The sequence below is a fragment of the Euprymna scolopes genome, chromosome 1 (assembly GCF_053919585.1).
Source record: "Euprymna scolopes isolate OS-2025 chromosome 1, ASM5391958v1, whole genome shotgun sequence".
NCBI classification, from domain to species: Eukaryota; Metazoa; Mollusca; class Cephalopoda; order Sepiida; family Sepiolidae; genus Euprymna; species Euprymna scolopes.
In genome coordinates, this window is record NC_136482.1 from 140,061,349 (window position 1) to 140,089,290 (window position 27,942).

The following is a 27,942-nucleotide window of genomic DNA, read 5'->3' on the forward strand; positions in this document are numbered from 1 at the left end:
GAAAAATTAAATCCACCAGAATGCATAGGCATGTTTCGTTAATCTTATGAATAACAGTGGTAAAATTCCCAACAATTTACAAATTGTTGTGGTTTCGCATTTATGTAGTTACTTTTTATATATTTCTTACAAATGATCGTTATATATGCGCTGAGTTTTATTTTTGTGAGTTCGAGATATGTTCTAATTTTTGTTTTCATAGTTACAAATCTGTCACATCTATGTAGAAACGAATGTAAAAATATTACCTGGGTGACAGTTGTTGAGAGTAGAACATGGCTTGATTGCACTTCTCGGGCGAAAGCTTGGACACGCACCACCTTCATGACCTGAAAAAAAAAAACAGTGTTATTTTATCAACATATGTCAATAAATGTAACAAATCAAAATGAAACTAATTTAAACATCAAGTATACAGACTCAAAATTTGATATACAGGGTACTAAGATTTGGGAAGATCTATGTGATCGGTTTTCGGCCAGAAATTTGGCTGTTAAGGGGTCAAAGTTCAACGATTTGACTTTTGAAAACTCTACCAAACTCCTCCGACAAACACTTGAAATTTTAGATATAGGTTCATTGGACATGGATCTAACTTAATAACTTGATTTGAATACAAAACAATAAATATTATGGGGTCATAATGGGGGTCAATGTTAAAAAAATTGACCGTTTTCTTTTTTGCTCAGCATACACCTCCAAACACCCGGGCAACGCCGGGCTGAAATGCTAGTATATCTATAAAAGTGAAGGTGTCTGTGTGTGTGTCTGTGTGTGTGTCTGTGTATATTTCCCTACACAATAACTCTGTCAATTTTAAACATACAGACTAAAAATTTGATATACAGGGTACTGAGATTTGGGAAAATCTTTGTGATCGGCCAGAAATTTGGCTGTTAACGGATCAAAGTTCAACGATTTGACTTTTGAGAACTCTACCAAACTCCTCCGACAATTTTAGGTCTAAACACTGGAAATTTGAGATATAGGTAATTTGGACATGGATCTAACTTAATAACTTGATTTGAGCCCCAAAAAGTAAATGTTAAGGGGTCATAATAGGGGTCAAAATTAAAAAAATTGACCTCTGCGGTCTCTACCAAATTTCTCAGACAATTTCTGGTCTAAACATTTGAAATTTTACATAAAAGGTGTTCAGAGATAGGGCAAGCTTTTTAATCGGTTTGGGTTGTAAATCTTTAGTTACCAATATATAAATGTATGTATGTATGTTTGCATGTCTGCCTAAGACTTTCGACAGAGGCGACGGATTTTACCAAGATTAGTATCGTTTTGAAGTTCCTTTCAGATGACAAATACCGAAAAATTGGCTAAAAACATTAATATCTTCACCTTCAACAGGGCACTTTTCAACAGGGGGGGGGAGGTCGCTTTTATTTCGCCGATATTTTTGAAAGTCATCCTCTCCTTTCGATTGTCTAGCCTTAACTTAAACGTAAGTCACCTCCGGTTTGGCGGTATGGGTTCGAGCCTGCCTTCCTATTACCACTTTTTTTTTGCTTAACATACACCTCCAAACACCCGGGCAACGCCGGGCTGAAATGTTTGTATATATATATATATATATATATATATATATATATATATATATATATATATATATATATACGTGTGAGTGCATTATAACAGGTTAAATTATTTTCAAATCATATTTCAAATAATAAGTACACCGAATGTTATTCAAGTCATTTACAGCTGTTTTCAGACAATATATATTTTTCGTTGTACAATAAAACACAATGCGGTTTTTAGCATCTGTAATTAAGACCAACCTCACCCAGAAATCTTAGCAAATGAACTCCCTATCAACTCTCAAAGAGAACAAAAGAAAATTGAAAGATCTGCTGCCAAATTTTACGGATTAAAAACCATTGCCCACCCCAAATACAACCCTTAGCTTGAGGAGTTCGAGAATTCCATGTTAGATTTAGTAAAAAAATAGATTTAAGAAACAAAAACACCATTATAATCCGCTTACTCGAAAAATAAATAATTTTGCCGAGAAAGCTAAAAAGAGTAAACACATATTCGTCCCTGCTGATAAGACTAAAAATTACTATAAACTTGACTATCCTACATATAAAAAGACTTTTGTATAAAGAGCTTATTAAATCTTATAAAATAGTCCCTCGTAGGACTTTAGATTCTATTAATTCGGAGGCTAAACACTTACTGACCTCTATGAACATTCATAACTTTATTGAAATAATTTCTCTCGGTACCCCCTAGATTCACCCTCAAGTAACATAAACCTAATTTTCATGGTAACCCCTCCATCAGATTGATCTGCTCATCTAGCTCTGAGTTAGGTGCTATAAGCAAAACATCTTAGATAGAATCATCCCCTCTATTAAAGAAAAAGTTAGTTTCTCTGTTTGGCTAAATTCAGAGTCCGTAATTAATTGGTTTGTCGCCCTTAAAATTAAACACCTCCTTAACTTCATAACCTTTGACATCAACAATTATTATCAGCCAATTTCTCCGATCTTTTTAAACAAGGATCTAATCTTTGTTAAAAGAAATTCTGACTTAACTCATTTATAAAGTAAATTAATTCTCCTAGCCAGAAAGTCTCTTATACAATTTAACAATAAGTTTGGGACTAGAAAAGAGACGCCCCAAATAATTTTGACATCTTAATGGGTGCTTCTGACTCTTCAGAAGTTACGGATTTAGTTAGGCTCTTCTTACCGAAAGAACTTTAATACCATTTTAAACATATCCAAGGGGCCTTTATAGAGACGATGCCCTTTTCATTACAACAGCCAGGCCAAGAGAGTACAACAAAATAATTAAAAAATTACGTAACTTTTTTAACAACTTTGGCCTTTCTATAATTATCGAACCAAACAAAAAAAAACTTTAAAATTTCTAGACATTACACCGAGACTTATAGCCCCTATCATAAACCCAACCTTACGCTTTTATACGTCCATAAATCTCCTAACCACCCCAACTCAATTATAAAATCTATAGTATAGTCTCTAGAAGAATGTATACTCTTTTTGCCGATAAAAATCCTTTAATCAAAATGCTACTTTCTTCAATAATGCCTTAAGGAATTTAGGATACAATGAAAAGATTAAATACAACCATTATGCTCCTCCTGCTGACCGCCTTAAATCTGTAATCACACACAATATGACTCGCAAGAAACCAATTCAAATAACAAGATCTGCCGCTCTCAATAGCAATGAACCACTCTACATATATAATTCAAACCAACATACTAATCGCTATATCTCTAACCCACCCAGACATATAAGGAGAAAGAAAATATTTGGTTTAATCCTCCATTTAGCGTAAATGTCAAAACCAATATACCTAAGGAATTCTTCAACATTGTACAAAACTCTTTCAAATATCCACACAAATATAGTTCTATTTTCAATAGAAAACTCAATAAGGATTTCTTATTCAACTATGTCTAATTTAACACAAGGAATCTTAACATCTAATAACAAAAAATTAAATCAGCCCAAAAAATCCCTTACCCAATTACACCGCAAACTAACTGCAATTGTAATAACAAGCATCTTTGTCCACTCAATAATGATTGCATCCATAGAAATGTTATATATTCATGCACAATTACAGATCTCCCACGCAATCCTCCCATAACAGACACTAATATTTTGTCATCAAGTTATCCCTCTTCCCACCCTCCATCTGATATAGTTGCTAACCCAATAAACCATTCAAGCAGGCCCTCTATTTACAGTCATACAACTAGCAATAATAATAATAATAATAATAATAATAATAATAATAATAATAATGATAATAATAATGAGAATAATAATATTTCTCCTAACAGCCATCCTTGGATTTTACTTGTGGAAATGGAAACTTAACCAACTTTTTGGATTTTGATTTTTGGATTTTACCGTTATTGGATATTTTATCCATTCACGTGAAATCACCTTTTTCTTCACCACATTCCATCTCCTTCACTATTTGTTACCAAGTAAGATCTATGACTTACTTGTAGTTCCATCAAATACTTTTGCAAGCAAAATCCGATCCCACATTTTGCTAAATCCTACCCTCTGATGAGAAGGAAAGTATTTTTTCAAAACTCCGCGGATTAAGGACTATCCACTTATTTAGTGCTTCCTATTTAAAATTAAATGTTTTTAATTTTTTCAACGTGTTTTAACATGTTTTATTAACTACTTGTTCCTCTCTCTCTCTCTCTCTCTCTCTCTCTATATATATATATATATATATATATATATATATATCATATTTTATTTAAGTATTTTATATAAATGTGATATATATATATATATATATATATATATATATATATATATATATATGCACACCCAAGTACATATGTAATCCAATAATTATGCAATTATAGCACTTCCTATAGCGTGTTTCAATAAACTATGCGTACATTTTATCTTCATATAATAATAATTATTTTTTAGTATGAAGAAACTGCTTCTTTCAGAATTTAATACTATTCTTTGCCTATTTCTTACCGAAGAGCCTATGTACAACATATTCGTAAAAAGATAACCAAACATATTATTTCAGACTTAACAGAAATGATAAAAAATGGATACTGGTCGAAAAAAAAAAAAAAAGAAAAAGAAAACGACTGCATAACTTTTAAGACAAATGTTTATTTACTTTTTCGTACTCTAGTTCACTTTTCCTAACCGTTAATAATAATATAAACAAATTATTTACTGAATTTTTGAGATGAGAATTAGTCGTATTATTTGAATTCTTCGGACTACTATTCTGTGTCATCTTCGAAATTCCGTCCAAATTCCCGGGTTCGACAGAAACATTCCCGAGTTCGACAAGATACACGTGAAGAAGGTCGGAGGGTACATCGATCGAAACATTGTGAAAATGACACTGAAGATGAGAACAGAAGTCCGGAAAAGAACAACTAATACAAACTTCAATTTAGTCAATATTAATATATTTAGTAAAATCAGGCAACCAAAAGCATAATTCATTCTAAAAGAATATTTACTATGTTCCTCATACTCTTTTGATTACCTCAGTTTAGAAAGTTTTCTCTGCCAATGATAGAAAAAATTAAATGTAACGTATACTAAACTTTCATTTATTAATTTAATTAAATCTACTTTTCCTACCAAAAGCCAGAAGTGACTTCCCCACAAAACAATCTTCCATTCTAAAACATAAAATATATTACGGATATTTTTTCTATAGTTAAATCGTTCTTTCATATTTCATCTCGGGAAACACCTGGATGGGTCTTACTAGTTATTAATATATTGTATATATCAAACAAATAAATTGAAATACAAATTTAAATTAAGTTTAAGTGAAGTTATTATTATGAAATTCATACCAGCTTTCGAAAATTGTAATCTCTTGTTTTCTTTTGTGTGTCTGTATTAATATTCATTTAAAAACCCTTTTTTCTATTTATTCAAAAAACAAAATAGAACGCTGTTATATATGGATTATGGAATTGCATTCATCTGCAAAAGATCAAGATAATTTGCATATTCTTTTAAACATTCATTTTAATTAATTCCCTGTTAGCTTTTTCGGTTTTCTTATGGGATGATCATATTTAATTAATTATTACGAGTAATTATATTTAAGCAGATATTCTACATGATTTATACTTGCGTAATATTTGCGTAAAAAGGTTATAGTAAACACAAACCTTTTTTTATATATATTTATGTATCCGTGTGTGTGTGTATGTGTATGTGTGTGTGTGTGTGCGTGTACTGGGTTAAAAAACATCAGACAGAAAATGGACTCTGATTTATGAAAGTATGATAGGTTATGAAAAGGAAGGGTTGTAAAGAGATAGCTTCGAATTTGAGGGTATCAAAACCAAAGCTAAATATGATGAAAGTAAAAATAAAATAGATAAACCCCATAATTTATTATACCATACCTGTTCACACTGAAACACTTATCATAATATTCTGTGGATCTATATTAAAAACCTTGTTAAACTTTGTGACATATTTCCATTCTATGGAGGTCAGGCGCGAATGAACACCCCATAATTATATTATACAATTTTTCTTCAAACTGAAACATAATTATCAAAGTATACGTACGCAGGTAGATATGAAAAATCTTTATTAAAGCTTGTGCCTATTTCCATTCTATGGAGGCCAGGCGCGAACGCAGACCCTACAATTTCATTATACCATCCCTATTTAAGTTAAAACATACTTATCAAAGTATTATTATGTACATCTATATAAAAAAAACCCTTGTAAACGTTTTTTTTTTTCATTTTTAAATTTTTTATTTCCATACTTTGTGGACCAGGCGCAAACGCAGACCCCACAATTTTAAGGAACCGCCGTTCTGCCAGATCAAACATACCCATTCCTGTGTTCCGATACATCTTCTATCATTATATGGGATCAGTTTTCTATAATATTCAACCTTATAGGATCCTATTCGTTCAGCTTTATATATATATATATATATATATATATATATATATATATAGAGAGAGAGAGAGAGAGAGAGAGAGGGAGAGAGAGAGAGACAGAATTGAGCCAGAGATGTCACGTGTTGCGGGGTTCGAATCGTTCGACTGGTGTTAATCGTGACACCCTGCACTGAAGATTCCCGAAAGGATGAAACACTAGTGTCTGTAGGTATTTAATTATTATAGTAAAAAAATAATTATGACAGCCCCTTTAAGAAATTCGTTTCTTATCGTTGAGCACTTTCAGTAGAATTAAAGTCGGCCAATTTAACTCTTATGCATAGATCATCGCATAACGATTAGATCACTGTCTGACTGACGTAAATGAACATTTAAAATTAAAATGTTTAAATTCAACGTTATTTCACGCGGTTAATGGTAACCGAATTGATACGGTCTCCTCTAATCGAGCTAGAGATGTCTCGTGTTGCGGGGTTCGAATCGTTCGACTGGTGTTAATCGTAACACCCTGCACTGAATATTATCGAAAGGATGAAACACTAGTGTCTGTAGGTATTTAATTATTATAGTAAAAAAATAATTATATATATATATATATATATATATATATATATATATATATATATATATATATATATATATCTGTTTAAAAAAATTTACTTACGAAACTCCTCTGTCAGTTTTTGTTCTACAGATATGAAACTTCATATATATGGTATTTAAACCGATGCAAAACTTTATATTTGGGTTTTAGCCGGGGAAATCGGTGCAAATGTGTGAAAGTGAAAAAATGGAATTTGAAGTTCGAACGACGGCATTACGAATATGCATACGTAAAGTAATAGTTGTTGGTCCATGTTTTGATTTTTAGACTTGCAGCAAACATGTTTTTATAGGTCAGGCATCAACGTCAAAGAAAAAAAGTAAATCGTAAGCTAGGAGAAAAAGAACGGGGAAAAAACCTGACGTCTTTGCTGTTACGACCACCGCCAAACCGGAAGTGACATAGGTTTAAATTAAAGTTAGATAATCGAAAGGAGAGGATAGCTTTCAAAAATATCGGTGGAAAAAGCGACGCCTTCCCTGTAGAAAAGTGCCCAGTTGAAGATGAATTTTTCGGTATTTGTCGTCTGACAGGTCAAACTTCAAAACGATACTAATCTTGGTAAAATCTGTCGCCTCTGTCGAAAGTTTTAGGCAGAAATGCAAACATACATACATACATACATACATACATACATACATACATACATACATATTTCTACTTGAATATTGGTAACTAAAAATTTTCGACCCAAACCGATTAAAAAGCTTGCCCTATCACTGAATACCTTTTATGTAAAGTTTCAAATGTTTAGACCAGAAATTGTCTGAGTAATTTGGCAGAGACCGCAGAGGTCAATATTCTTTTTATTATACCCCTTAACATTTATTGTTTTAAGCTCAAATCAAGTTATTAAGTTAGAGCCATGTCCAAGGAACCTTTACCTAAAATTTCAATTGTTTATACCCAAAATTGTCGGAGGAGTTTCTGGCCGAAAACGTATTACAAAGATTTTCCCAAATCTCAGTAACCTGTATATCAAATTTCGAGTCTGTAGACTTAAAATTGATAGAGTTATTACGTAGAGAAATGTACACACACACACACACACACACACACACACACACACACACACACACACACACACACACACACACACACATATATAATTTGTTTTCCCTATTGACATATACTTATATATTTCTATATATACTTTTATTTTTTATATTTTTCTGTATATATTTTATGCCTAATCTAAGTGGTTTTACCACAGTTTTTGCTTGCAAATCCTTATATCTGTATAATGTCAGTGTTCTCTTCTTCTGATGAGAAACATTTTTTACTTATTATCCTGATAATACAATTAAGTTCTGTGTAACTTTTATTCCTTATCTTGTAAATGGGTGCCTCACGAATTGAACGACAACCAAAAGAAAAGCTGTTACACAACAAAAACGGCCCATTTCTTGACTGAGTTGTGACTTGCGATGAAAAATCTTTATGACAACCTGCGACGCTCAGCTCAGTGGTTAGATGCCGGTGAAGCTTCATGACACTTTCTGAGCCAGAATTGTACCAAAAGAAGGTCACACTGACTATTTGGTGCTCTACGATCAGTCGGTTTCGTCCATTACAGTTTTTTTTTTTTTTTAATGCAGGCGGAGCCATTACGGTGAAGAATTACTACTAATAAACGAATGAAATGTATCAGAAACTTCGACAACAACACCCAGCATTAGTCAACAGAAAAGGCCCAATTCTCTTCCATGGCAATGCCCGACCGCATGTTGCTAAACCGACCCAACAGAAGTTGAAGGAATTGGACTACAAAACTCTGGCTCGTCCAGACCTCTCATTTACCGACTGCCATTTTTTCAAGCATCTAGACAACTTTCTCCGTGAAAAATGCTTCAAAAACCTAAGCGATATCAAAAACGCATTTAACGACTTCATCACCACCAGAACGCAGTTTTTTTTTTTTTTACGTTACTGGCATAAATACTTTTGCTTTGCATTGGCAAAAAGTATATTGGTTCTCATGGTGCATATTATGATTAACATTTGTTTGAGCGGAGGAAGAATCATCTGAATTTAAAAGTTTAAAACCGCAAGAACTTTTTTGTCAACTTGAAATATAGTCAACAATGTCTCATTGTATCATAGCTCTTCAATTTGGCTAGACGGACACCTTCTTCGAGCAAGGACTGAATCTACAACTATTTAACAGTTGGCGATTCTAACCATTTAGGCGTCATGCAGGGGCTGTTAGCAAATGACATCTCAATGCTTTATATAAATACTGACAACCGTTGAAGAGTGCTCCAATGGAGCACTGCTCCATTTGTATTTACAAAGAGCTGTATATATATATATATATATATATATATATATATATATATATATATATATATATATATATATATATATATATATATATATAGTTATTTCAACGTTATGAGGATTTAATTGAAACATGAAAACGATGTTATTTTTTTGTATTTAATATTTTATTTCTATATTTCAAGCGATGCTCGGTTCTTGGTCACAAAAATGTACCGAAATAAAAATGAAAAACGTTGAAAAAAACTGGAAATTTTTTATTTTGGACAGCGTTCATTCCTTGCAACAATGTCCGAAAGCGTTCACGTGAATTATTTTAGCCGTTTGTGGAAGAAGAATGTGTATTTTTTATTTTTAAATTTTTAAAAAGATTTTCAACGTATTAGCGTTCATTACAAAGGACAAAAAACAAACAAACAAACAAACAAACAAACAAAAAAAAACAAAAACAAAAAAAACAAAACAAAAAAAAACGACGCAATTGTTTTCAATATGTATAATAAATAGTTAGAAACTGAAACAAATTTGTAAAACGGTAACGATAATGTTATTGTTATCATAATAAAAATAATAATAGTTGAAACAAAAATATTAATAGATAAATACAGTAAAGTATTAATAACAATGGTGATAGTATTAAATAATAATAATATTGCTAATATTATTGTATCTATTTACTTACCTCCCCACGAGGTCAGAGTAAGAGACAATGTCGGTTTTTAATGGGAAGTAAATCCCGTTCCCCCTTCTTACAAAAACGGCACATTGGATAAGGACAAAAATTTAAAAAAAAAAAAAAAATTGTCTCCGTTATGAAGGATTTCTCATTCACTGACCGAGGACAGAAAAGGTTAAGTGCAGTATCAAAGCAGATACTCAAATGTCAAGGCCACTCTGTGCATTTTAATAATAATAATAATAATAATAATAATAATAATAATAATAATAATAATAACGATAACAACAATAATAATAATATTTTAACCACAGATCAATAGTAACGCCTACAAAAAATTATGTGCATAAGTGTGCAGATATATATGCGTACATCTCCAATTGACATCCACAAATACACAGACATATCCATATATAGCTACATGCGACGTAAATATATAACCTACTACATGCATTCCATTATACACACATGTATATATAATCATACGTATAAACGGACATGCACGCATGCATATACATACATGTACGCATACACATACATTTGCACACACATACACAAGCATGCACAAATCCACACACACATACACACTCATACACATACACACATGTGTGCAATTATACGTTCACATGCACACATATGCTACTAAACATACATATAAGCGCGCACAAACAAATACACATGCATATACATACATACATACATACATACATATATATATATATATATATATATATATATATATATATATATATATATATATGTATACATAAACGCATATACATGCACAGATCAATATACATGAGCATGTAATGTAAAAACATACACATCAACATATATATGCATTATACAGACAGAAATATACATAGTATATATATATATATATATATATATATATATATATATATATATATAAATTATACACGAATATATATAATTAAATAATAATGAAATAATATTAATGAGTATTTTAACAGGTCTTATAGTAAGGCCTACACTTAAAACTGTGCATGCGTATCCACACTAGCATACACGTACATACACATAAATGTACATATATATACACACTTATACATAAATATGCACATACCTATGTATACACACACACACACACACACACACACACACATATGTATATATATATACATACGTAAATACAAATGATAGTTGAGACAGATCAAGCAGGCAACTAGCCTAGTAGTTATTACATATACATACATATACACAATTTACACACACACACACACACAAACACACACACATATATTGGCGTATACACACAACATATATGTATATATACACATAAAAACATATACAGACGTATGTATGCACATCCATATATAAACATACATATACATAGGCGCATACGTGTATACTCATATTATTAATCCATATTCATACGCATACATACAATAAAGTGACTGAACAAGTAAAGATATGAAACTAACGATGTATAAATAGATTTAGATAAATATAGATAAATGCATATATCATAATATAATTGGAGTGGATGGAAAGTAAAGTATAGCCAAAAATAATAGTGACAATGATAATAATAATGATGATGATAATAATAATAATTATTATAGTTATAGTAATAATTTAAGAATCAAAGAAAATGATATGTGTGTGCTATAAAACGAAAAGATGTAATATGCACATTGAAATCAATATAGAAAAAGGACAAGTTTATACATACGTATAAATATATATGTAGGTGTAGGTGATTGTGTTAATCATATTTTTAAAAAATATTTCTATAATTTGAGAGGACCGAGGTCTGTGTTAAGACCGTTCTTATGCACGTTGTCTATTGTCTGGCGAGATAAATTGAAGTGATTTGCTAGTGAAGTGGGGGATTTTTGTCTGTTTGTTGTTTGTGATTGTTTAGGCGGATTAAAAAAAAACGCGTCAGAGTTTCTCCAATATACCCCCCTTCGTTGCATATATATATATATATATATATATATATATATATATATATATATATATATATATATATATATGTATATATATATATAAAGCTGAACGTCTGTGTGTGTGTGTGCGCGCGCGCGCGTGTGTGGTCACGAATAGGCTTCTATATACGAATAGGCTCCTATATGGTTGACTATTTAAAAAAAAACTGATTACATATAATGATAGAAGATGTATCGAGGATCAGTAATGGGTATGTTTGATCTGGCAGAATGGTGGTTCATAAAAATTGTGGGGTCTGCGTTCGCGCCTGGCCCCCAAAGTACGGAAATAAAAAATGAAAAATAAACGTTAACAAGGGTTTTTGATATATATATATATATATATATATATATATATATATATATATATATATATATATATATATATAAATTTAGTTGTTAAATTTAAATTCTGAAAATCAAAATATAGACACATATATTCGAGTTAAGAATTTATTGTTTGACAAAAGGAATATATAGAAGGGGTTATATTAATTTCCTTAATCCAATATTCTGCCTACTTGGAAATTACCCCGGAGGACATTATACTCCTTCCGATAATGGACTGCCTAGGTTGTATGAAATTCCCTTTTCCAATAATTATTTTCATATAACTATCATTCACCACCAAAAAACTATTTTCAATATTTGTGCTGAAAAGCAAAATACGTGCTGAACATTTTGCTAACCGCATTTCATTTCCTCTGATGATATGAGCCATTAGTGAAAATCCATGGATTAAGGTAATTAATATAACCCCTTCTATATATTCCTTTTGTCAAACAATAAATTCTTAACTCGAATATATGTGTCTATATTTTGATTTTCAGAATTTAAATTTAACAACTAAATTTATATATTGCTCTATTCTTAAATATTGAGCTTTTCCTTTTTGGCTAGGATCACCCTGAAAGTGTTACCTCTAGTAATATCTATCAGGATTTTCATCGGATTTTAATCTGTGTCTTATATATATATATATATATATATATATATATATATATATATATATATATATATATATATATATATGTATGTATGTATGTGTATGTGTGTGTGTGTTTGTGTGTGTGTTTATATGTAAGTTTAATAGCAAATGTGTGCATGTGTACGTGTAATTGCACATGTGTGTATGTGTATTAGTATGTATGTGTGTGTGTGGATCTGTACATGCTTGTGTATATGTGTGCAAATGTATGCGTATGTGTACATGTATGTGTCTGCATGCATGCATGTCCGTTTATACGTATGATTATATATACATGTGTGTATAATGGAATGCATGTATTAGGTTATATATGTACGTCGCATGTATCTATATATGGATATGTATGCATATTTGTGGATGTTAATTAAGAATTTTTGCATATATATCTGTACACTTATGCACAAATCTTTTTTGTAGGCGTTACTATTGATCTGTGGTTAAAATATAAATATTATTATTACTAATAGTATCAGAGCAGATACTCAAATGTGGTCTTAGCCCGAAGGCCACTCTGTGAATAATAATATTATATATATATATATATATATATATATATATATATATATATATATATATATATATTATAATAATAATAATAATAATAATAATAATAATAATAATAATAATTATTATTATTATTATATATATATATATATATATATATATATATATATATATATATATATATGTATATATATATATATAATATTATTATTCACAGAGTGGCATTCGGACTAAGACATCACATGTGAGTATCTGCTCTGATACTGCACTCAACCTTTTCTGTCCTTGATTAGTGTTTGAGAAATCCTTCATGACCGTGACAATTTTTACTTTTTATTTTTATTCTTTTATTTTTATTTTGCCCTATTTGTAATAAGTGTGGAATCGAATTCATTTAACATTAAAACCCCACCTTGTCTCTAACTCTGCCCTCGTGTGTATGTAAGTAAATAGATAAAATAATATTATTAGCAATAATGTTATTATTTAAAACTTTCACCATTGTTTTAATACTTTACAATATTTATCTATTAATATTTTTGTTTTAACTATTACTATTATCATTATGATAATAATAACATTAGTGTTATCGTTCAACAAATTTGTGTCAGTTTCGAACCATGCGTCGTCCCTTTTCTTCTTTTTTTTTTGCCGTTTGTAATAAACGCTAATTCGTTGGAAATCATTTAAAAAATAAAAAAATAAAAAAATAAAAATTCTTCTTCCACAAACGGCTAAAATAATTCACGTGAACGCTTTCAGACATTGTTGCAAGGAATGAACGCTGTCCGAAATAGAAATTTCCAGTTTTTTTTCAACGTTTTTCATTTTTATTTCGATACTCTTTTTGTAACTAGGAACAGCGTATCCCTTGAAATATAGAAATAAAATATTAAATAAAAAAAAAAAAAAAAAAAATAACAACATCGTTTTCAGGCTTCGAAAAGCCCTCATAACCTTTAAACCACTATTCTAGAAGCATACATGGACTTTTAGCATAAAATATATATATATATATATATATATATATATATATATATATATATATTAAGTAATGTGATTTACAATTTAAAAATTAAAAAAAATTTTTTTTAGCAAACATCTAAATGACTACTTTAAACACAGTTCCTGATTTCAAAAAAAGAAAAACTAAAAGATTCATCTGCCTTACTTTTAATGCTAGGTTTATTTATGGTGTCTTTTAAATTCAATAAAAATCCCCCTAAATTTGCTGATGAGGAGACTGTGCTTACCAAAAAAACTATATATAATTGTTCTACATAACTTCATGTATACCACAAATAAAAAGCACGGATTTCCGAAACGATCGTACAGATAATTGACTTTGTTGTTGTTCCTTCTTATGAAACTGATTTTTAATTTAATTAAAATTTGATTTTTAAATTAAAAATTTTTTTTTTAAATTTTTAAATTGTAAATCACATTACTTAATATTGAATTAGCTCTAGGAATTTAACTATCGAGCTTATTATATATCTAAATTACAACGAGCATTTCCTGTATTTTAATTAAACTAGTAATTTCACTGTTACATTAAAATACACTTAGCTCTTTAGACTATTATTCTAATCTCCTTTATATATATATATATATATATATATATATATATATATATATATATATATATATATATATATGTATGTATGTATGTATGTATGTATGTATGTATGTATGTGTGTGTATATATAATAAATTGATATATTATTAAAAAAAAGTCCACGTGACCGTGATAAATATATATATATATATATATATATATATATATATATATATATATATATATATATATATATAATTAGGAAAAGGAAAACCATAATTTCGACAACACAACATGCCTGAAGATGATAAAGGTATCTCTGTCGAAAGCGCTCGCTATGGATCCAGCTTATACAATTTTGAAAAAAAAAACAAAAAAAAACACAAAGAAAACTATTCGGAGATTGGCGAAGATGAAAAGGAAGATAATAAAACAGAAGAATTTCGTGCCCTTCAATAACATTTGTTTGAACGAGAAGATGCTGCCTAAATTTACACAGTATACATGTGTGTGTGTGTGTGTGTGTGTGTGTGTGTGTGTGTGTGTGTGTGTGTGTGCATATGTACATATATGTATCTGTGCGTGTGTAGTTACATATATAAAATGAAAGCTAGATCTACTGCTACAGCCCAGAGATCAAGAGACGCAGTTCCAGTGGAAATATGCTGGCTCTCCCAAACGCAAGAAGGTCAGACAAAGTAAATCCACCCAGAAACTTATGATGTACCCTTTTTTTTGACAGCACGGGTATGATTTCCATGCACTGGGTTTTCACTAGACAGGCAGTCAACAAAGAATACTATGTTGAGGTTTTAAGAGGGTTCAGGAAGAAATTCTATCAGAAGAGGCCAGAACTCTTCAAATCGGATCATTTTCACCAGGACAATACACCAGTCCACAACTGTATCCTTGTCACAAACTATTTAACCATGATGGCCATCAAGACAGCTCCCCTTCCTCCCTATAGTCCAGACCTTGCTCCCTGTGACTTTTGTTTATTCCTTAAGCTCAAAGTATAACCTTAGAGGCTGTCATTATGAGACAATTGAAGAGATGAAAGAGGCTGTGATGATGGTCTATGACATGCTTACACAAGAGGACTTCCATGGAGCCTTCCAGAAGTTGTTGGAACGATACAACAAATGCATTGCAGTCGGAGGAGATTACTTTGAAGGGGACTAGAGTTTCATGTGTGTACTATCAATAAAAGTGGCCATACAAAAAAAATGTCTTGAAGCTAATGAATGTATGTGTACATGCATATATATATATATATATATATATATATATATATATATATATATATATATATATATATATATATGATATATCTGCTATTATTTAAAAGGAACTTTGTCCGTACGTCTATCTGTGTGTGTGAGTTCGTGTTACAAGAACAAGTCCCCTGTTCTTGTAAGTAAGTAAAAATGAGATAGGATAGACTGAGAATTTGAACCTGAAAAGCTACGTTTGGAATTAAGATTCAGGAGAATTCCAATTGTTAGTTTTAAAATAAATAGCAGATATGTTTGTTTGAAAAGGAATTCGATTGTTTAGAAATGTTATTGTGAAAAAGGAATTTGATGATTCAGTTCTGTTTATGAAAATTAAATTAAAATAAGGTTATCTAGAAGCGAACAATAGAAAATGAAAAACATGTTGAAAAATAGGTTAGTCGAAAAATAGGTTTGAAGAATATATGTGTGAACAGTGCACGTGAGTTCAGGACCACGTGAGCCGAGCATATGCTTGGACATGGGGGAACGAGACACGTTTTTGGCCATGCGATGACGTCATGGCTGGGGGATGAGTTCTCAATATAGTTGGATAGTTTTAGTAAGAAAAAGAGACAGAATCGGACAGAGTCGACAGGAGGGTCAGACAGAGCTGACATTGGAGAAAGAATCCCCCTTTGGAAGCGAAGGGTTAGAAGTTGAAATCATGTAGTGACTTTGAATTCCTTGATGATAAATCATTGACCGGTCGAAAAAATAAAGGAGCATCATCATTTTGTAACTGCGTCTTGTGTTGTGTCATTCTCAACAAACAAAGGCATTGTGAATCATTTATATGAACTTTTTGTATAAACCCCATCCTTAAGAAATGTGTCTCCCTCTCTATCAAGAAATAATGACTGTCCCCTCCTGTGGTAAAAGAACTGATAATTATCATCTCTAAATATATGTAATAGAAATATTCACAGAACTGTATAAATGTTAATCTCTCATCTATCTCTCCCCTCGTCAATACGAATGCCCCCATTTGTCTCTGTATTAAGATGTACCCGATATATCTCTTTCCAATATGAACACTCATATATAACGCAACATTCGTTCCCTATGGACTCCAAAACGGCTGGACCGATTTATATAAAATTTTACATGAAGGTACTTTATGCGCCTTACAGTGTGGTAGATAGAATTAGTATCGAAATATCTTCAGTACCTATAAATAATCGATAATCGAAATAATCTGATGAAAGAAGGAACAGGCGATTTTGACCAAAGTTAACACCTTACACAGCCTAACATCACAAATGCAGTTGGTAAATTTTCTTACCACACAAGCCGAAAGGCCTGACATATAAAATAAACAGTAGGTTCTTTGATATGACAGGAGAGTGCGTAAGGCGAAGCATATATATTTTGAACATTTTTTTAATATATAAATGATAATTTTATAAAATCAAGATGAGGTTCTCTACAGTGCAATGTAGACTACAATGTATTGTGGACTAAGTCACTCTGCGAGACATGTGAAACTACCTCTCAGTGCACTGCAATGGGTCTCCAACTAGAGCAGGCGATAAATCGATTTGATTGAAAAATTGGTGATTTCATCGATTTTGATGACAATAAAAATATGAGAGTGTGAAACATTCGTTGATCATCGTTCAGTTCAGGGCAACGTCGAATCTATTAGCAAGCATATATATATATATATATATAAAACTACTTCATATCAAAATAAATGTCTAACCAAAAGCATAGTTTACCAGGCCACAATATTTGTGAAAGAAAACCTGAATAACAAGAAATATTACGTAGATATGACTTCATTAGATTTCAAAACTCGATATTATGACCACAAAAATACATTCAACAATAAAAAATACCGTATGAAAACAACGCTAGCAAACAAATACTGGGAACTCAAGGAAAGCGGACGCTCGCCGATAGTCGAATGGAAAATAATAAGACAAGCAAACACCTGTAGAGATCTAGACGACCCATGTAGATTATGCCTTCATGAAAAATTTGCTATCCTGTACTTTAAAGAACCCCAACATCTATTACACTGTAAGAGAGAAATAGCAAACAACTGTGTTCACAGGATAAAATTTACTCTAGGATAGAGATACAAACTAACTTTAAAACTAACAAAAACAATAGAAAATAAACAAATAAATAAATAAATAAAATAAATAAAGATGCATATACATAAACTATCACACACATATATGTATGTATATATAAATAAATATATATATATATGTATATATAAACTAACATAAAATAAATCTAACCTAGATTTAAAACAGGTCAAGACACTACATATCCAGGCTAAATAGAGCACACACAAAGAATCTGGTCAACCAGAGGTCAAATGGGTCTTTGTCCTGTAAGTGCATGTTCATTGGCTGATAGGAAGAGTGCGGTAGATACTAGAAAGCTGATTGGCTAACTAAAATCTCAATAGAAGGTGCGTATATAAAAACGACAGACAATCGCATAAGCCTGAAGCGTTCTAGAGTGGATGAAACGCGAAATATTCAGTGTAGCTTAATCGCCATATATATTTTATAAATTACTATAAATATATATATATATCCATATACATATATATGTATATACATATGCCCATAAAACATTATAAGGTGATATATTATATCTTTATCTCTACTTTTATATAAATGGCACTTTGTGTGTGCGTGTGTGTGTGTGTGTGTGTGTGTGTATGTGTGTGCGTGTGTATCTGTGTGAGAGAGAGGGAGTTTGTTCTCTATGGACTCCAAAACAGCCGGGCCGATTCTTTTTTGAAATTTCACACAAGTGTACTTTATGTACCTTGGAGTGTTCTTAGATAGATTTGGTATCGAAATACCACCAATAAGAATCAAAAATCGATAATGAAAACATTGATGAAAGAAGGAACATCCCGATTTTGATCAAAGTTAACATTGTGATACAGCATAACATTGCAAGTACACTTTAGAAGTTTTATCCCTGCACAAGCAGAAAAAATTAGCGTATAACATGAATAGTAGGTTCTTTGATAAGACAGGGGCATGTTCGGAGTGAATATTTCGGTTTAGAGTACAATTGAACCCTGATACTAAACTTTGTATTTTAAACTTTAATACAAACCATTATATAGAAATAATTTTATAAAACCAATCGTAGATTCTCTATAGTGCGATGTAAACTACAATGTATTGTCAACTAAGTCATTCCAAGATGCATATGAAGCTTCCTCCCAGAGCACCATGGTGGATCTTTGACTAGAGCAGGCAATCAATCAATTTGATTGAAAAAGAGTGATATCACCGATTTCGATGACAATAAAAGTATTGGAAGTGTGAAACATTCGTTGATCCTAATTTAATCCCGGGCAACGCCAGGTCTCTCTGCTAGTTTCAATCTTTATTTGAGCATTGTTCAGTACGTGAGTAGAGCTTAGTAGTAGTAGTAGTAGTAGTAGTAGTAGTAGTATGAAAATATATTTATGCCTATTAAGCTACACAGAGATGGTCGTGTTTCATCCTCATAGGCTTATATTCGGATTTCTTAGCATCTAGCCTGAGTATTTCCTGCACACCTCTATGTAGTTTAATTGACGTAAATCTATTTTATCTTGCATGTATATACTAGACGAATACTCATCCCACAATGGATAAAATTAATTCCCTGAACCTTTGCACAACTTTCATGTCATCTTACAATGATTAAAATCAAGATATAGTGATGCTAATCCTAATGTGTAGAATTCTTATTTTAATGTTGATGAAAATCCTCTACATGATTTATATTCTAGAAAATGTTTAAAATGTAAAACTTAAGCTTTCTGGGGAAACTGAAATTGAAGAAATCTTGCTCAATTGGTGTGTAACTATGGATTAAATTAAATGCTAATCTGATATATTTGAACTTTAAAATGAGACGATGTGGCCATATTATGTTCTCTAAAACCTCTTTCAAACATCCCGCTAAAACTAAAGTCTTTGAATATTTATTAATTGATGCCTAATGTTTACTGTTAAACTTCATAAAAATTGAAAGCATCTGAATGAAATTAAATGAACTGAGAAATGATGGTAAAAAAAGAAATCAAGCAGGCACTTTTAGGAACATTCGACATGTATATATTGCATGTGTTTTGTATTTTTTATGGTAGAGTTTATAAGAGTGTTAAAAATGAGATACCCCAAAAGACATAAAAACGAATAATTATACTACTACTACTACTACTACTACTACTACTACTACTACTACTAATACTAATAATAATAATAATAATAATAATAATAATAATAAACATCATTGACTGGTGCGAAACCTGGGAGGGTGTACCTACAAAATAAAAGTATCAGAATGGGTGACCAAAGGAAGAACTACATTAATACAAAAAGATGGTGAAAAGGGGGCTAATCCAAACAACTATAGACCAATAACCTACTTACCAACCATTTGGAAAATTTTAACAGCACAACTCAGCAAACAGATCTACCACTCTCGCGCCCCTTGAAGACTATTGCCTTATGGACAAAAAGGATGGCAAAAAGGGAAAAAACTAGAGACACGACTTATTTTACATAAATCAAAACATCTTTAAAAAGGTAAAAAGCAAATGGCAAGCAACATAGCCATGGTATGGATTGATTACAAGAAAGCTTACGACAGAATCCATGAAGCATTGATAATTGAATACTTTAGAATGTACACGATGTCAAACAAGACATATTATGAAGGAAACAATGGAAACACGGAGATTGGAACTGACAGATGGAGGACAACACTTGGCTAAGATAAGAATACCAAGAAGCATCTTCGAAGTAAACTTTCTGTCATCTTCAATGTTTAGAATAGCCATGATGCCACTTAATCACATATTTAGGAAATATGATGCTGAATTCAAGTTTACAGACATTGAACAAAGAATAAAACATCTAATGTATATCGATGACCTGAAGCTACTTGCAAAAAATCAAAAAACCTGAAAAGGTGGTAAACCCAACCAGCATATATAACCAAGGCATTGGAATAGAATTTGAAAAAGAAAAGTGTGCACTACTAGAGAGGAAAACTATAGACATCAGAGCACATGAAATTGCCCAACTAAAAAGAGATGAAAGCGCTTGGTGAACATGACAGTTACAAATATTTGGGAGTTCTGGAAGCAGACACTCTCAAATATACCAAAATGGAAAAGAGTACTCCAGAAGAACAAGGAAACTCTTTGAAACAAAACTAGACAGTAGAAATTTAGTTAAAGAAATAAATACCTGTGCAATATTGCTAATAAGGTACTCTGGACCATTTATAAGTTGGTTGAAAGAAGAACTTAGGCATCTTGATTAGAACGCGGGTAAACTATTAACAATGCACAATGCATTACAGCCGAAAGATGATACTGACCGACTACATGTGAAAAAAATGATGGGGAAAAAGACTGATAAATGTAGAAGACTTCGTTTAAGACACAAAATAAACTTGAAAAAGCACATGCCAGAAAATAGAAAGATTGATCACTGCAGTGACATAACAGGATTGAGCAATTGAGAAATATTGTGATACAAAAATGGTTGTGGAGAATCAAGGAGGATGGAAAAACCAAGGAAGCAGAGCCCCATTCATATTTTGATTGGAAGAGCATTGAGAATATTTGAATTCAGGGGAGACGTTTTGTCACTCAAACTTCAGATAAACTCGTGCAAGCAAGAGGGTTGGACAAAGTAATAGTTAACAAGAAGGAAAAAACGGGATAGATTTCCACATTCCATCAGTTAACAGGGTGTAGATAAAAAAAGGAAAAAAAGATGAAGCCACTAGATGAAGCTTGCCAAAGAACTGGGAGTCATATGAAACAAGAAGGCCAATAGGAGCACTAGAAACAGTTTTGAAAAACTGTGAGAAAGACTAATAGAAATTGGAATCAAAGTGAGATTGACACCATACACTCATGCCACTGATTAAACAATTGAAACATTAAGAAAAATCCCCAAGTATGAAAACCAATCCACATAATTAGATAACACCAACTAATCACGGATTAAATGAAGTAGACTAATACTGCATAAACACAACTAGAAACACAGAAGGAACATTTCATGAAATCAAAGCAACCGAAGCTGCCACAGTTATTAACAAAAAAATTATAATTTGCCTCCCCTCTCCAAAAATATGGCGCCACGGCCTTGGTTGATACCACAGAAAATAGTCATGAAGGGTCAAAAAGAAAAGAAAGATTGAGGAGGGTGAGCACAATCCAGACATCTGTTGGAAGATCATGTAGAGTACCGAAATCCTTACTGTTCAGGTTCTAAAAAAAACCAACGGCTATTCTCAGTAAAAAAATGAATTGTAAATGGCTGTTGCGAGAACGCAAAGTAGTTTGCAATGGTTATTGAAAAAAATCCCCCCCAAAAAAAACAACGAACAGTGTTAGGAATTTGTAGGGAGTTGTCAAACTCCCGGTCATACCACCTGCAGTTGTTAGTCATACCACCTGCAGTTGTTGAAAATAATTAGCATGCGAATTCAAAGGGAGTATATTATTATTATTATTATTATTATTATTATTATTATTATTATTATTATTATTATTAATAATAATATTAATAATAATATTAATATTAATAATAATAATAATATTAATAATAATAATAACATTAATAATAATATTAATAATAATAATAACATTTATAATAATAATAATAATAATAATAATAATAATAATAATGATAATAATAATAATAATACGGACGAGTCATAAGGATGACAAAAGATGAGATTAACGAAAACACTTTGAAATGGCCACAAAAATGAAATCTAAACAGAGTAACTGAATCCCTGATAACAGCCACACAAGATAATGCGATAAAAACCAACTACATCAGAGCAAAAATCAACAAAACACACACACACACACACACACACACACACACACACACACACACACACACACACACACACACACACACACAACACACACACACAACAAAAAGCTCAGCAAATGGAGACTTTATGGGTAAAGAGGCGAAATGATAAACCACATAGTAAGTGAATGCTGCAAACTAGCCCAAGAAAAATACAAGAACAGATACGATCAAGTGGGGAAGGCAGTACACTAGGAATTATGCAAGCAACTGCATCTTGAACACCCAGACAAAGGGTGTTAAGAATGCAGAAAAGAGTGAACACTCGCACAAAGCGGCACCAGCACTTTAAAATGAAAAGCATAAAATCCTATCGGAGATGGACGTACAAACAGATAAACCCATCCAAGCAAGAAGACCAGATGTCGCAATAATTAACAAGAAGGAAAAGTTCTAACAAATCGTAGATCTCGCTGTTCCAGCAGACCACAGGGTAAATATCAAGGAAACTGAGAAGTAAAACAAATACATAAAGCTAACCAGATAGTTGAAAGGAATATGGAAGATGAAGAAGGTGAAGATTGCACCAATAATAGTAGAAGCATTAGGAACAATTAAAAAAAAAAAAAAAACGTTGAAAAAGAATGAGAAAAATAGGAATCAGAAGAATGGTGAAGAGATGCAATGATAACAATAATGAAAATGGCGGAAATATAAAGGAGAATCCTTGAATGCAGAGACTAATACACATGAACCATAAACGCCAGCCCGACATATAGAAACGGCCGCAGAAGTAAATCACAAAGAAACGCTACATGGAATCAAGAAATTTGAAACTGTATAATTGTAAGCCCCCCCCACCCCCCACAAGTTATGGCATCAACTGATACCACCCAAATAATCAAGGTGGTTTAAGGAGAATGAAAAGATCGAGGAGAGAAAGCACTAACCAGACCTCCATTGAATGAGTGTGAATAGGACTGGAATCTTTGGGAGGCACGTTGCAACCCGAATTCCAGTGATCGCTACCAATGAGGAATCAATGGTTAGCGGCTGTTGTGATATCACAAAGTAATTTGCAAATGTTATCAAAATAGGTGGAGAGTACTGGAAATCTGGGAGACTTGTTGACACTCAGACAGTTTGTTCTCAAAGAGAAATCTTTGTTGCCCTGTGTGAAAACTCCTAGTGAGTGAATGATGATGATGATGACGACAGATCCGTTGGGATTTCAATGCTACATAACGATCCCATAGTCTGCGGCCGCATACATTAGGCCAATTAAGCAATCTCGAACGATATTTAAAAACATATAAAAAGAATACCAAAAAGATAAATAATCAAATGAATTCAATTCATATTATTTGTGTATACCAAATGTTACTCCAGTTGAAATCTTTATATTTTCACCCTTAGTATTAATTTAAAAAAAAAAATTCATTTCGTCATTAAATATAAACTTTCAAAAAAGTTAACCGAATCTAAGAATAAATTATTGATGAGTTGTATGACTTCATAATTAAGAATGTGGTCTGATTCCCTCACAAAATTAAAACACTGGCAATCCATTGATACTTATCTTCGAATGGCTTTTTGCCTTGTTAAGTTGTGAACCACTAATATATATATATATATATATATATATATATATATATATTTATCAGTGGTGAAAAAACCGGACTATATAAACAAATTGTTGAACTGTAGATTATAAAAAATATATATTTTTGGTTTTTCATAACAACATTAACACATTACTCAATATAGGTTTATGAATTCCTTGAAGACGGTTTGAATGTGTCAAATAAATCAACTGTTATAAAATAAGCTAAGGGAAATAATGACATCAACAAATGCACTCACCTTGATAAGCCTGTGATACTGTACAAAAGAGTAACAATATGACACTTTGTATCAGCATAGCAGCAATGGTGAAAAGCACCGAGAATGTCCAATTCGTTTTCTGAAATAAATTTGTAGATGCTTCACAGACTTTTTTTTATGATTTGATATGTCTTTTCTCCTGGTTTCTGGGTTTTATATTATATTGATACTCTGCTGTCAAAAGGTGGTCGTGTCTGATTGGAATTGGTATTAATCCCGGTTATATAGGCATCGCACCACAACGTTCAAATTCTATTTTTAATTACTGCGAACCTGCCTGATAAGTTTTTTTTCTTTCCTTTTTCTATATTTCTTTCTCATGGTTTTGTTTATTGAAGGAATAAACTCAAAAACAAAAAGTTTATGATCGGTAATAGGTGTTCAGTTCCCGCGGCCGTTGTTGCAGAAATACAATTTGTTCTCAGCCTACCCACCTTCCTGATACAAACACCACCTAACATTTATTTGTTTTTTTGTTTTTTTTTTGCTCTGAATTGTTTAAAATATCTTTTTCATTTAAAACAGAAAAAAAAAAACAAAGCAAAAAAAAAACTAAAATATTTGTCTAAACTCCCACTATTTTATCAATAATAGAATAAAACCGGAAATAGTTCTTTATAAATTTTATTAATATTACTAGTGATATTACCCGGTGTTGCCTGGGTTGAGAAGTAGAATATTATCACAATCAACTATATAATAAAGACAAGCGATCAATATCAATAAGTCCATTATCTGTATTCTAAATTTTATTAAAAAATCTATCCAGTACATTTGGAGTACATGGGTAAATTTATTTTAAATGCGATTCGTCTCCTTTGCTACCCTAAAAATTAATTAAACATGACTCATTACACTTCCTTGTATATGCACACTGTTTACAAAATCTGTCAAATAGATTTTTCTTATGGATTACAGACAAGACTCACACACAAACACTCGTACGTTTAGGATGATTATATAGAATTGTTTTGTACTGAATTCTACATTGGCTTTCTAAAGAAAAAAAAATTTGAAAATTTTAGAATGATGCAAATATAACTCTTTAATAACATCTGAGTGACGCTTCACGCAAGGACATTTCTAATTACGAAAATAAATAAATCTATATAATTATAAAACGGTGTGGACCGTCTGGGCGTCCTTGTTTATTTGCCTGAATCTTGTCCATCAAAAACATAATAATACATATATACATATACTAGCGGGGTGCCCGGCGTTGCCCAGGTGTTTGGAAGTGTGCGTTGAGCAAAAAAAAAAAAAAAAAAAAAGAAAGAAAAAAGTGGCAGTAGACAGGCAGGCTCGAACCCGTACCGCGAAGGAGGAAAAGAACATGAAAAAAAAAAAAAAAAAAAAAAGAGGATAGTGACTGAAATGCGTTTGTAATTAACTTTTGTTCGGGTGGAGGATATTGGCACAAGGACAAAATACAAAAATTTTTTTAAAAAATAGATGGAGAGGTGGGATTGATTTCGAAAACATAGGGTACTTAGTTTTCCTCGCTAACCATTAGGCTAAAAAAGACAGGGAATTCAATGAGTTGGTAATTAACTTAAGAATCATAAATGAAAGTTGTTTCTAAATCTGGCCAAGGGCCACTTAAACTTTTTGCTTCTGTTGTGGTATTTATTTGCTTCCCCACGAAAGCAAATTAGACACAAGGCCGTTTTTAATGTGGGAGACAACCAGCCCCCCCTCCAAAGAGGGAACTCTGAAAGTATCCAAATAAAAAGTAATTGTCTCAGTATGGAGGGTTTCCCCTACATTGATCAAGGACAAATTAAAGAATAGATTCTACCCGGCCGGAAGGCTAGGCGATAGCGTTTTCGTTCGATTAGTTTCGTTTTATTTGTACGAAAAAGATAAACAAACACTCGAAACGATGGAATTAAAAAATATATATATAGAGACGATGTCCGTTTGCGAATCTGAGATATTAGGATATAATTATCGTATTGCGTATAAGAAAACTTCTCCTTGAATCTAACCGACGTGAGAACTCCGACACAAAAAGCCTTTCGTGTACATACACAAACGCACGTGCCCATTTTGCCTTATATATATATATATATATATATATATATATATATATATATATATATATATATATATAAGTGGACGCGTGTGTGTGTGTGTGTCTGTGTGTGCCTGTATGCGTGTATCTGTGTACATTTTCCAACGCAATAACTCTGTCAATTTTTGGTCTACAGACTCGAAATTTGAGATACAGGGTACTGAGATTTGGGACAATCTTTCTGACCCATTTTCGGCCAGAAATTTGGCTGTTAAGGGGTCAAAGTTCAACGATTTGACCTTTGAGAACTCTACCAAACTCCTCCGCCAATTTTGGGTCTAAACACTTGAAATTTTAGATATAGGTTCCTTGGACATGGATCTAACTTAATAACATGATTTGAGCACAAAACAATAAATGTTAAGGAGTCATAATAGGTGTCAAAGTTAAAAAAAAATTGACTGCTTTTTATGCTCAACATACACCTCCAAATATCCGGGCAACGCCGGGCTGAAATGCTAGTATATATAAAAGTGAAAATGTCTGTCTGTGTGCCTGTCTGTGTGTGTGTGTCTGTGTACATTTCCCTACGAAATAACTCTGTCAATTTAACGTCTACAAACTCGAAATTTGAGATACAGGGTACTGAGATTTGGGAAAATCTTTGTGATCCGTTTTCGGCAAGAAATTTGGCTGTTAAGGGGTCAAAGTTCAACGATTTGACCTTTGAGAACTCTACCAAACTCCTCCGTCAATTTTGGGTCTAAACACTTGAAATTTTAGATATAGGTTCCTTGGACATGGATCTGGATCAAACTTAATAGCTTGATTTGAGCCCAAAACTATAACAAAAGATTTTACCAAATCTCAGTATCCTGTATCTCAAATTTCGAGTCTGTAGACGTTAAATTGACAGAGTTATTGCGTAGGGATACACACACA

General features: G+C 31.8%; 1 protein-coding gene across 2 annotated transcripts in view; it reads right to left on the reverse strand.

Annotated features, from left to right (window-relative positions):
• The window catches only part of LOC145274758 (uncharacterized), a 47,896-nt gene extending 22,487 nt beyond the window's left edge, over positions 1–25,409 (reverse strand). The window contains exons 1-2 of one of the 2 annotated variants that reach the window (XM_080127485.1): positions 24,966–25,409; positions 249–329 (exon numbers count right to left, since the gene is read on the reverse strand). In XM_080127485.1, coding sequence (XP_079983611.1) covers positions 249–329; positions 24,966–25,023 — 139 coding nt within the window. In that variant the 5' untranslated portion in view covers positions 25,024–25,409. The remainder of the gene's footprint in view (positions 1–248; positions 330–24,965) is intronic. The other variant, XM_080127509.1, reaches the window with a different exon arrangement.
• Positions 25,410–27,942: the final 2,533 nt, after the last annotated feature.